This window comes from Erinaceus europaeus, chromosome 10 (genome assembly GCF_950295315.1).
Source record: "Erinaceus europaeus chromosome 10, mEriEur2.1, whole genome shotgun sequence".
Classification (NCBI taxonomy): Eukaryota; Metazoa; Chordata; class Mammalia; order Eulipotyphla; family Erinaceidae; genus Erinaceus; species Erinaceus europaeus.
In genome coordinates this window covers 112,802,815-112,815,173 of record NC_080171.1, presented here as the reverse complement: position 1 = coordinate 112,815,173, position 12,359 = coordinate 112,802,815, and the positions used below count along the sequence as shown (strand labels likewise).

The 12,359-nt window shown below is 44.4% G+C and overlaps 1 protein-coding gene and 1 long non-coding RNA gene across 2 annotated transcripts in view; both read right to left on the bottom strand.

Annotated features, from left to right (window-relative positions):
- Positions 1 to 12,359, bottom strand: part of LOC132540788 (uncharacterized) — a 496,709-nt gene that overhangs the window by 321,088 nt on the left and 163,262 nt on the right. The gene's annotated exons all lie outside the window — the stretch shown is intronic.
- Positions 1 to 12,359, bottom strand: part of SHC3 (SHC adaptor protein 3) — a 134,305-nt gene that overhangs the window by 33,140 nt on the left and 88,806 nt on the right. The window contains exons 6-8 of the mRNA XM_060200541.1: positions 11,766 to 11,885; positions 5,033 to 5,086; positions 963 to 1,014 (exon numbers count right to left, since the gene is read on the bottom strand). Of these exons, the coding sequence (XP_060056524.1) occupies positions 963 to 1,014; positions 5,033 to 5,086; positions 11,766 to 11,885 (226 nt within the window). The remainder of the gene's footprint in view (positions 1 to 962; positions 1,015 to 5,032; positions 5,087 to 11,765; positions 11,886 to 12,359) is intronic.

Below are 12,359 nucleotides of genomic sequence, written 5' to 3'. Positions count from 1 at the left end.
ATCTGCCCTCTGGACTTCAGATCAGCTGGGTCAGAGGTTCACTGAGCATGCTTCTAGTACTCTGCTGGGACAGCTGTTATGGGAATCAGTACAGGCTAGTGAAGTCCTAAAACAGATAGCCCCGGCATCACAGAACAAGGAGACAACCCCACTCCTCTTAGCTCACTGCTGGGCAGCGCTCCCACAAGCAGTGGTTTTATGAGTGAACCTTCTTGGATCTGTCAGCCCTGCATCCTAATACATGACCTCCTGCACAAGGTGAGAGACAGGGAGGCCTTGTCTAGCGCTGACTACCTCATCCTATTCTCATTTCAGCTCCCTACACAGTGCTCACTACCAGCCCCGGACATGAGGGCTGGTCAGCGCAGCCTTTTGCAGACTCAGAGGAAAGAAGAACAGATGCTAGTGAGCATAACAATGCTTGACACACCCTCCAGGCTCCAAATAGCCTGAAGTCAGAGGTCACCAAGGTTTCTCCCCATGTGCCTATGAATGAACAGTTTCCTAAGCTTCCATTCCAAATATGCATCTATTTCTTCCTGAATTACTGACTAATATTCCTGCAGTTATAGTAGTGTGTCTATTCTGATAGTGTCATTTCAAACATATTTAGAAAGGATAAGATAAAGATCAAAACAAGAAAAGTTTTAAATGTCTTGTTCCTGAAAGCATCACACGGCCAGTTTTCATCTCAAAGCCTGAAGTGAGTTGCAGGAGGAAGTTCTGATGGACCGCACTGTTGCCACCCAGCATGGGTGCACGTTAAAGCTCACAGGCATCAGCATTACCGTCCCAGCCAGCTGTGCCCTCACACTTAGCAGCCTGCAGGCCACGGTCACCATGAGAAGTGCAACATGACTCACGCCCTCATCGGGAAAGGGCTGAGGAAACAAGGAACGCCGTCAGCAGCATTCAGCCGGGCTGTGTAGGAATAAGGGATGAAAGGGTCCAACATTGCTTACCTCTGCGATTCACAGGGTCCTTGGCTACATAGGCAACATAGTCTGTCGTGTCCTGTCAGTGAAAAAAGCAAGAGGTCCACATCACTAACACACAAGTCAGCAATGAAGTAAAACACTGTCCAAGGTCACAGCCTCATGAGAGACATCTCTCACACTGAATGACATTGGGAAGGGAATCAGTCACTCCCAGGCATGGCGTGAACGGCAAATGCTGACTTGGCAGGTCCTAAGAGGGCATCTTCAGTCAACTGCCTACCCACAGTCTGAGCACTGAGGGCGTGAAGGACACCTGTCTCTGCATGTTGGGTCGCCAGGTACTTTGGAAATAGAAGTAATAGAGTCCTGATGTCTTTGTTGCCCAACTTAGCTCATTAAGAGCTGAGGCCTGGGCACCAGGAATTTATCAAAAATTCCTTGGATGGCTTTGAGAACCCTTCAATCAACTCTGTCTACCCGGCATTCCCCAAATTTGAAATGGGCTCAGTACTCTCTTTGGAACTTATTTTAAAAGACTACTGGGGGGCCAGGCAGTGGTGCACCTGCTTAAGTGCCCATAATGTGAAGCACAAGGACACACACAAGGATCCAGGTTCGAGCCCCTGCTCCCCACCTGCAGGGGGACACTTCACAAGTTGTGAAGCAGGGTCTTCAGGTGTCTATTTTTCTCCCTCCCCCTCTCTACCTTCCCCTCCCCTCTCAATTTTTCTCTATCCTATCCAATAAAATAGAAAAAAAATGGCCACTAGGATTTGTACTGGAGGAAAAAAAAAAGACCGTTGGGTCCCACTTTAGAGTTTAGTAATCAGTGGGGCTAAGGCAGAGCTTCAAATGTGCGTTCTGACCCATATCCAGGTGAGGCTGCTACTAGGCTGGGGCTACTTTGATAGAACAGGCGACTCAGAAGTGTAAAGGTAACATGCTGGTGCACTTCGCGACTCAGAAGTGTAAAGGTAACATGCTGGTGCACTTCGCAACTCAGAAGTGTAAAGGTTACATGCTGGAGCTCTTCGCGACTCAGAAGTGTAAAGGTTACATGCTGGAGCTCTTCGCGACTCAGAAGTGTAAAGGTTACATGCTGGAGCTCTTCGCGACTCAGAAGTGTAAAGGTTACATGCTGGAGCTCTTCGCGACTCAGAAGTGTAAAGGTTACATGCTGGAGCTCTTCGCGACTCAGAAGTGTAAAGGTTACATGCCGGTGCTCTTGGCGACTCAGAAGTGTAAAGGTTACATGCCGGTGCTCTTGGCGACTCAGAAGTGTAAAGGTTACATGCCGGTGCTCTTGGCGACTCAGAAGTGTAAAGGTTACATGCCGGTGCTCTTGGCGACTCAGAAGTGTAAAGGTTACATGCGGGTGCTCTTGGCGACTCAGAAGTGTAAAGGTTACATGCGGGTGCTCTTCGCGACTCAGAAGTGTAAAGGTTACATGCTGGAGCTCTTCGCGACTCAGAAGTGTAAAGGTTACATGCGGGTGCTCTTCGCGACTCAGAAGTGTAAAGGTTACATGCCGGAGCTCTTCGCGACTCAGAAGTGTAAAGGTTACATGCCGGAGCTCTTCGCGACTCAGAAGTGTAAAGGTTATATGCCGGTGCTCTTCGCGACTCAGAAGTGTAAAGGTTACATGCGGGTGCTCTTCGCGACTCAGAAGTGTAAAGGTTACATGCTGGAGCTCTTCGCGACTCAGAAGTGTAAAGGTTACATGCTGGAGCTCTTCGCGACTCAGAAGTGTAAAGGTTACATGCCGGTGCTCTTGGCGACTCAGAAGTGTAAAGGTTACATGCCGGTGCTCTTGGCGACTCAGAAGTGTAAAGGTTACATGCCGGTGCTCTTCGCCACTCAGAAGTGTAAAGGTTACATGGGGGTGCTCTTCGCCACTCAGAAGTGTAAAGGTTACATGCGGGTGCTCTTCGTCACTCAGAAGTGTAAAGGTTACATGCGGGTGCTCTTCGCCACTCAGAAGTGTAAAGGTTACATGCGAGTGCTCTTCGCGACTCAGAAGTGTAAAGGTTACATGCGGGTGGTCTTCGCGACTCAGAAGTGTAAAGGTTACATGCGGGTGGTCTTCGCGACTCAGAAGTGTAAAGGTAACATGCTGGTGCTCTTCGTGGGGGGTGAAACAGGAGGGCTCTTTAGTTCATGGTCATAAATCATGGCTTCAGTCCTTTTACGATATTTCAAAAGTTGAAGCGAAGGCCTTGCTCTTTCTCCCCTCCATCCCCATGCATCCTCAACTCTGATTCTCTCTACCCTGCTAAAGCAAGCCTCCAGTGACTCCTTCATGTTAGCTAAAAACATGCACCAGAGTAGGGAGAAGGGGGCACAGTAGCAGAGCACAGTACTTGCATGATCCAGGTCCTGAACTTAGTCCTCAGCACCACACAAAGCATCTTTATCTCTCTCTACATCTCTCTCTAATAAACATTTTTAAAGATATTTTTCATTTTGATATTATTATTATTTTTTGGAAATAGACAGCCAGCAATTGAGAGGAAGGGGGAGGGAGGGAGGGAGAGAGAGAGAGAGAGAGAAAGAGAGAGTCAGAGTCCTGCAGACCTGCTTCACCACTTATGAATCTTTCCCCCTACAGGTGGGGACCAGGGGCTTGAACCTGGGTCCTTGTGTATTATAACACGTGTGCTCAACAAAGTGTGCTACCACCCGGCTCCAAGTAAACTTTTATTTTTAAAGTGCTCATATATGCGCTAAGAACAAGAGAATTTCTAAATAACCTTGAGAGAACTACTGCAGCTTCCAATGGAGGGAACACAGAATTCTGGTGGTGGGAATGGTGAGGAATTATACCTCTATTATCTTATGATCTTATAGGCCAACATTAAATCACTAATGAAAATAAAATTAAAAAATTAAATTTCTAAGTAACAATTATGCTATTTTTTTGGTGATTCCTATTTTCTGTGCTGAGTATATATTACCCTGATAAGCAAAAAATGAAATTTTCATATTTTTACAATTTTTTACTTATTTATTATTGGATACAGACAGAAAGTGAGAGGGGAGAGGGAGATGGAGAGGGAAAGGGGAACACTGACATTTGAAGCATTGCTTCTCCACTCAAGAAGCTTTCCTCCTATAGGTGGGGATCAGGGGCTTGAACCTGGGTCTTTGTGTACTTTAATGCATGCACTTAACCAGACACAACACTGCCTGGCCCCTGAAAGTTTCATCTTGAAAAAAAAAAAAAGGTCTCAGAACTGTGAGCTGTATTTAGAAGTCTTGCCCTTCCACGTGAAGTGTGAATCTCCTGCCTGCTACCCATCTGATCAGTACACAGAGAAAACTATGACCTCACAAAGGCCCAGCAAACAGGGGAATTTCCGGTTCCATTCAGAGACGCAGTCGCTCAGTCTCCCTGAAGGGGGCGCTGGTTAAGGTCTACGCCATTACAAATGTGAAGGATATTTTTTATTTTATAAATAAGTTTTTTTAAAAAAGAATGCAGGGTTCAATTTGAAGACAAAAGTCCCCATTTAAAATATTTACAAATAGAGTTTTACATTTTTGACCTATGAATAGATTTAAAATACATAAGAAAAAAAATATGGACCTAGTGAAAAAAAATGGGACAAAAAAAATGAAAAGGATTAAGTAGGGCAGAATCACAAAGAACAGCCAGCAACACTGAAACACTAGGGAGATAAGTCACTGTTGGTACTTCAGAAATGATGGACAGCTTTGGGACAATAAAAATGAATGGTAAAGGGGAGGGAGCCAGCATAATGGTTCTGCAAAAGACTTCCATGCCCGAGGCTCTGAAGTCTCAGGTGCGATTCCCAACACCACCTAAAGCCAGAGTTGAACAGTCCTCTGGTGAAAATAACAATAGTAATATTTAAAAAGAGGAAAAAAAAATAACAGTAGGTCCTTGTCCTGGGCTGCTCCAAAGAAAATACAAGAAAAAATAAGAGTCAAGAAACAATGATATGAAGTCAGGAGAGGAAGTAGTCGGCATCACAGTTAACTTTCTGGACAGTGTTCTAAGAGCACACTTATGAAACCAAGCCCATTTTATATATTCCCAACAGGAGCAAAAGGAAACAGCTCTGAGGACTTACCGGATCTCCTCCCGAGGCAAAGGAGATGGACTGCATGTGGTGATTGGCTATAATCTGTGATCGGAAACAAAAAGCAAGAAGTGCTGTTACCACCTCCCCGTGTTTTGAAAAACCAACTGTTGATAATCAATAGAAATTAACAAAAAGGGGCCGGGTGGTGCTGCACTTGTTTGAACGCACATGTTACAGTGCTTGAGGACCCAGGTGTGAGCCCCCAGTCCCCACCTGCAGGGTGGAGGCTTGACAAGTGGCGAAGTAGGTCTGCAGGTGTCTCTTGTCTCTCTCCCTCTCTACCACCCCTGCCCCTCTTGGCTTCTGACTGTCTCTATCCAATAAATAAATAAAGACAATAAAAAATTCAAAAAAAAAAAAGAAATTGACAAGTTCTCCTGAAGGTTGCTAAAGTGAGTACAATTTTTAGAAGAGCAACTATCAAAGCAATTACAAAACATAACCTTAGGGCTGGGGAAATAGTATAAGGGTTATGAAAAAGGACTTTCCTGAGGTTACAGATTCAATTCTTTGCACCACCATAAACCAGAGCTGAGCAGTCTCTCTCTCCCTTTTCCTCTCCCTCTCTCCTTTTTCCTCTCTCCCTCTCCTTCCTTCTCTCTCTCATATATATATATATATATGTGTGTGTGTGTGTGTGTGTGTGTGTGTGTGTGTGTGTGTGTATCCTATTAAAATAAATACATAATTTTAAAATATTTATTTATTACTGGATAGAGACAGAGAGATATTGAAAGGGGAGAAGGAGAGAGAGAGAGACAGAGAGACATCTGTAGCCCTGCTTCACCATTCATGAAGCTTTCTGCCTGCAGGTGGGGACCAGGGGCTTGAACCTGGGTCATTGTTTACGTAAACACTTAACCAGGTGCACCACCACCTGCCCAATTAGTTAATTAATTATCATTATAATTAATTAATAATTGATTAACTAATGTATTCTTCTTCTTCTAGCGTTTGCCCTTCTTCCGTAGTCAGTCAACAGCGTCAGGTTGAGCCTGATGTAAAGTTTCGAGACCTCCTTTGAATCTGGAGAGATGGCAGTCGTTGACTATGTGGGTCATAGTCTGTCTGTAGTCGCAGGGGCAGTTCGGGTCATCTAATGTATTAATTAATATGTTTACCAGAGCACTGCTCAGCTCTACCTTATGATGGTGCAATGGACTGAACCTAGGACTTTGGAGCCTCAGGCATGAGAATCTGTTTACATAACCATTATGCTTGGGATGCATTGGATCGACCTTCCCGTGGTGCATCGGGTGAGTACCCATTCATTGGGGAAACTGACGATCCTTCCTAGCCGACTGAATCCACATGGATCCCAGTCACTTTCAAAGCCATTAACTGGCTATGGAAGAAGGGCAAAAGCTAGAAGAAGAAGAACCATTATGCTATCTACCCCCACCCAGTAATTAATTTTTAAATGGTAACCTGAAACAAGCTTCTGCAAGGTATCAGCTGCTTATCTGCTTGCTTCCAGATTTAGCTCATTTTGCTCTCGAAGCAGCATGTGATGTGGATATTGTAGAGACTCCATTTTACAGATGAGGAGCTTGAGGCCCAGAGGCTAAGTCACTCGTTCAAAGTGCCATACTGACTGGGCAGAGCCATGACTTTTTTTTTAAAAAAAAAAAGATTGAAAGATTGTATTGATTGATTCATGAGAAGGATAGTAGGAGGGAAAGAAAGAACCAGATATCACTCTGGGACATGTGTAGCCGGTGACTGAACTCAGGAGCTCATGCTTAATAGTCCAGTGCTTTATCCACTGCACCACCTCCCGGACCACTGAGCACTCTGACTTAACAACCATGCCTCTCTGAGAACGTAAGTGTCAATACGGTGTAGCTGTGTAGTTTCTGTTTTCAAAGACCTGTGGGGTCTTCAGTATTGACCCCAGGCTAGAGTGAGGAAAGTCTGACTGCACCATCCCACATGCCACACCCCACACCCCAGGACCCACTTGTATCCAGTACGCGTAAATTAGAAAACTTACATCCAAGACTCTAAATTGGTGCCACTCCAGGCACTGTTGTAATTTATCAATTTAGGAACCAGAGAAGACATTTCAAGTTAATTTTAAAATGGAAATTTCCATTAGCATTATAAACTGCCGTGTACAGTGAAATTGAATAGACACTGGGTAAATTAGAAGCTGCCCTAAATTTAAAAAGCAGCATAAGTCTTCCATGCTATTTTTATCCTTTTAAAGACAATGTAATGACATTGAAGTGAATTTCCGGGGGTGGAAACTGTGTTCTTGTCTCCAACCCAATATAACCAACATATCTGTGTGCGGCCCCCACAAGCCCCTGGGCAGGCAGTCAGAGATGTAATCCTACCAAACACGGTGTTTCATTTTTTTTCCTCTCCAATTGCATAGTTGTAAAACTTGAAACAAATCTCCAACTGAATTCTAAAATAAAATAAGGTATTTTAAAAAATATTTTATTTAAGGGCTGGGTGGTGGCACACCTGCTTGAGTGCACATTTTAAAATGCATAAGGACCCAGGTTTGAGCCCCCGGTCCCCACCTGCAGGGGGAAAGCTTCGCAAGTGGTGAAGCAGGGCTGCAGGTGTCCCTCTGTTTCCCCCTCTCTATCATCCCCTTCCCTCTAGGTTTCTGGCTGTCTCTATTCAATAAATAAATAAATAAATAAATGATATTTTATTTATTTTAATGAGAGAGAGAGTCTAAAGAGAATGATACAGAAATAGAGACATTGGATCACTGCTCAGCTCTGGCTTATGTTGGTGCTGGGGATTAAAGCTAGGACCTCTGAGCCTCAGACAGGAAAGACTTTTGCAAAACCATTATGCTCTCTCCCCACCCCAAAATAAGGTGTCTTAAATGTCACCTTCTTTTGTTGGTACTAACAAAGTGATTCAAGACACAGAAGGTCCTGAGTATAGAAATAATGCAAGCCATGAAGCTGGTTCTGAGCCAGTTGCCTAAGCTAATGGATCAAATTGATAACTTCCTTTTGCTGCTTCTAGAATCTTCTCAGAGCTGAGGGCTCCCGAAGGGACAATGAGGATATAGCAGTCCCCAAATGATGATAAACTGAGACTTCTAAAGGATTTTTTTTTAACGTTTGCTCATTTACTTTTTTTTTTTTTGTCTAGTAAGGCAGCTCTAAAACTGGAGTTTCAGAATTAAAGGAGTTAACATGATTGGTGAGGGATGGAAATCTCCGTGGCCCACTTGTAGATTATGTTATCTGTGTGAATGAGCAGATGTTGTCCTGTGAGTTAAGCTTGAAATTGAAATGAGGATAAGACAAATTATGACTGAAAGGGCATATTTCGGCTCTGAGCGCTTCTATCCTGATTCTTCCCAGGAAGCGTTCTGTGTAGGGTAGTGGGCGCTACTTTTTTTGCTGTCTATTTGTATCAAGAAGGGAGCGTCCATTTGGTTTGCTTCACCCAGGCCCCCAAAGCATTCAGCAGGGGTCCAGTGGTGTGCGGGCTCCAGCCAAATCTTTCTGGGTCTGTGTACATTCAGGCTCCTGAGGCTAGAGCTCACTCCATCCACCTAACAAGGGCTGGGGGGTGGGAAATGAATGGGCACTTGAACCCAAGAGAGATGACAATACTGAGAGATGAACCAGTATGGCCTGTTGTTCCCACTGCGCTGAAAGTTTGATTTAATTTTTCTTTGTCACCATGGGGGTTTCACCCCTCCATATCAATTTTTTCAAAGAAAGAGAGGGGGGAGAGAGAGAGAGAGAGAGAGAGAGACCAAAGGTCTCCTGAGGGGGGAGCTGAGTTTGAACCTGAGAATCAGGATTGTATACATGGCAAAAAGGCACCTTCCTATCGAAGGATCTTGCTGACCCTGTCTGAATTTTTTTAAATATCTTTATTTATTTATTGGATAGAGACAGCCAGAAATTGAGAGGGAAGGGGGTGGTAGAGATGAGAGAGAAACAAGAGAGACACCTGCAGCACTGCTTCACCACTTGCAAAGCTTTCCCCCTGCAGGTGGGGACTGGGGGCTTAAACCTGGGTCCTTGCTCATTGTGACATGTGCACTCAAGCAGGTGCGCCACCACCGGGCCCCTATGAATTTTTTTTAAAGGTGAGGTATGTGGTAGAATCCCACAGACTTAGAAGCTACAGTTAGGCTCTTGGAAGTAAAAGGAGCACAGTCACATAGAATAAGGATGGGTTGGACAAGCATCCAGTAGAAGGACAGCATGGAAAGACAGAGTGGCTGTAGGTTGGATAAAACAAGGAGGAGAGAGGAAGTATATCCACCCACCTAAATGCAGTGTACACTGGATCCACACTGTGCCTCAGTATCTTGTGGGCAGGGGTGGAGAGAGCAGTATAAGAGAAAGAGGTGCTGCCTCTTTACCTGGTGAATAGGAAAATCAACAAAGGCCAGAATGCACCTGGCGGCACAGTGTGAGCCATTCACAGGGCTGTGTGTCCTTCTGTCATATCTAAATCCCTGTTAGCAACGAGAACCCAGCCTGAGGTGCCATTAGACGTGCAAATATTTTCCTTCTTTGGCTTTCAGAACCAGCTGTTAGAATCCAGGGGAGCTACTCAGATATCCACCTTTTCATCATTATTATTATTTCTTTATTGAAGGATTAATGGTCTAAAGTTGACAGTAAGATACAGTAGTGTGTACATGCATAATATTTCCCAGTTTTCCACAGAATAATACAATCCCCACTAGGTCCTCTGTCATCATGTTCCAGGACCCAAACCCCATCCCAGCTACCCCAGAGTCTTTGACTTTGGTGCAATACCCCAAACCCAGTCCCAGTTCTGCTTAGTGTTTTCTCTTCTGATCTTGTTTTTCAATTTCTGCCTGTGAGTGAGACCATCCCATATTCATCCTTCAGTCTGTGACTTACCTCAACATGATTCCTTCAAGCTCCATCCAAGATGGGGTAAGAAGGTAAAATAACTATTTTTAATACCTGAGTAGTATTCCACTGTGTATATAAACCTTGCTCAGTCACTCATCTGTTGTTGGACACCTGGGTGGCTTCCAAGTCTTGGCTATTACAAATTGTGCTGCTATGAACATAGGTATACACAGATCTTTTTGGATGGATGTGTTTGGTTCCTTAGGAAGATACCCATCTTTCATGCTGAAGGAACTAAGCATCAGAGAAGCCTGAGAAACAGACACAAAGTGGAACGAACCTTCCCAACAGACCCTTTGACACACACTCTCAGATGACCAGCAAATGCCCTATAGATACTCAAATGGCATCAACATCTTGATCCACATAATACCAAAAACAATGAACAACTAGGTGAAAAAAAAGAAAAGAAAAAAAAAAAACACCTAAGTTTCAGAGCCTAAGAAACAGGGTATAGAGAATCCAAATGAAGGCTGGGTGGTGGTGCACCTGTCTAAGATTACATGTTACAATGCACAAGGACCCAGGTTCAAGCCCCCAGTCCCCACCTGCAGGGGGAAAGATTTATAAGTGGTGAAGTAGTGCTGCAGGTGTCTCTATTTCTCTGCCTCTCTGCCTCCCCCTTCCCTCTCCATTTTTGGCTGTCTCTATCCAATAAAGATAATCAACAAAAAACTAAAATAAGTAAATTTATAAAATTTAAGAAAGAGAGATAAAACAAATGGAGATAAGAACTTGAATGAAGAGGAGACTTTCTGGGGACCGAGCAGTGGTGCACTGAGTGATTGCACTTATTACCATGCACAAGGACCTGGGTTCAAGCCCCCAGGCCCCACCTGTAAATGAAAGGTTTACCAATGGTGTGAGCTGTGTGGCAGATGTCTCTGAGCCTCTCCCTGTTTCCCTTCCCTCTCAATTTCTCTCTTGCCCCTATCAAAAAAAAAAAAAAAAAACTAGTATAGCCACAGCCCCTTTGGAATATAACTAAAATATGCCTACTAGCTATCTACAAAATGGAGACCCCCCCTCAACTCTTCATCTTCACTATTCCAGCCTTTGGGTTCATGATTAGGCAAAAAAAAATTGTTTGGCTTTATATGTTAACTGTTTTCAGCCACCAGGTTCCAGATGCTAGTATTATGCCAACCAGACTTCCCTGGACAGACCACCCCACTAATGTGTCCTAGAGCTCCAATTCCCCAAAACCCCACCCCACTAGGGAAAGAGAGAGGCAGGCTGGGAGTATGGATCAACCTGTCAAGGCCATGTTCAGCGGGGAAGCAATTACAGAAGCCAGACCTTCCACCTTCTGCATCCCATAATGACCCTGGGTCCATACTCCCAGAGGGATAAAGAATAGGAAAGCTATCAGGGGAGGGGATGGGATACAGAGTTCTGGTGTTGGGAACTGTGTGGAGTCGTACCCCTCTTATCCTATGGTTTTGTCAGTGTTTCCTTTTATAAATAAAATAAAAAATAAAAAGAAAGAAATCATTTTAAAAAATCTTAAAAAAAAAAAGACTTTGTACACACCTTGGTCTCATTCTACAGTATAAATAAACCAATGATTTCATGCTTAAGGCACAAAAAAGTGGTTTATGCAGCATTATATATGTAATATATGATCTAAATATTAATGCCTATATATCACATCTATGATAGTCAGATAAAATTATATCAGCATTCTGTCAGTGATCCTTGGAAATGATTCAAGTGTGCAAACCAACGAAGGCTGTACACAGTGTCCTCATCAGGGACCCAGTGTAGCTGCAACGGGAGGTCGCCCAGACCATTGGAGTGGGAAGAGTGTTGCACCAGGGTACAAACATTTCACCGACCTGTTTGGAGTCAGGCGTGCGCAGATTCAGGCTGGCAGTGGAGATGGTCAGGGAGATGCTCATGCCTGCAAACTGGAGGTTGCTCTTTCCCAAGATGCTGGACAGCGTTTTGCTGGGAGGCTGGAAAATCAGTGTCACTTCAGCTTTTGATTCACAGGAGGTTAACGCCATTCAGGGTTTCTATGCAGTTCCTCTCTGATACCGCCCCCCCATCCATCACTACTGATTCATCCTCATTAGGTGTGGGAAGCCAGCTGTGCAATTCTAGAATGCACAATATGCAAATTAGAAAACATCTGATATGCACATGCTGAGACAGAGACCCTGTGGAGAGTGATGAAGGGTTAGCAGCCACTGACATCTCTATGAGCCTGCTGGGCTCACTGGTAAAACTAAGAAAAGGTCTATTCCAAGGGGCCCATGACTTCACTAGTTTTTGCCTGAGTCTGACAGCTAACATGCAGGTAGACCCCACTAGGGAAAGAGAGAGACAGGTTGGGAGTATGAATCGACCTGCCATGCCCATGTTCAACAGAGAAGCAGTTACAGAAGCCAGACCTTCCACCTTCTGCACTCCACAATGATCCTGGGTCC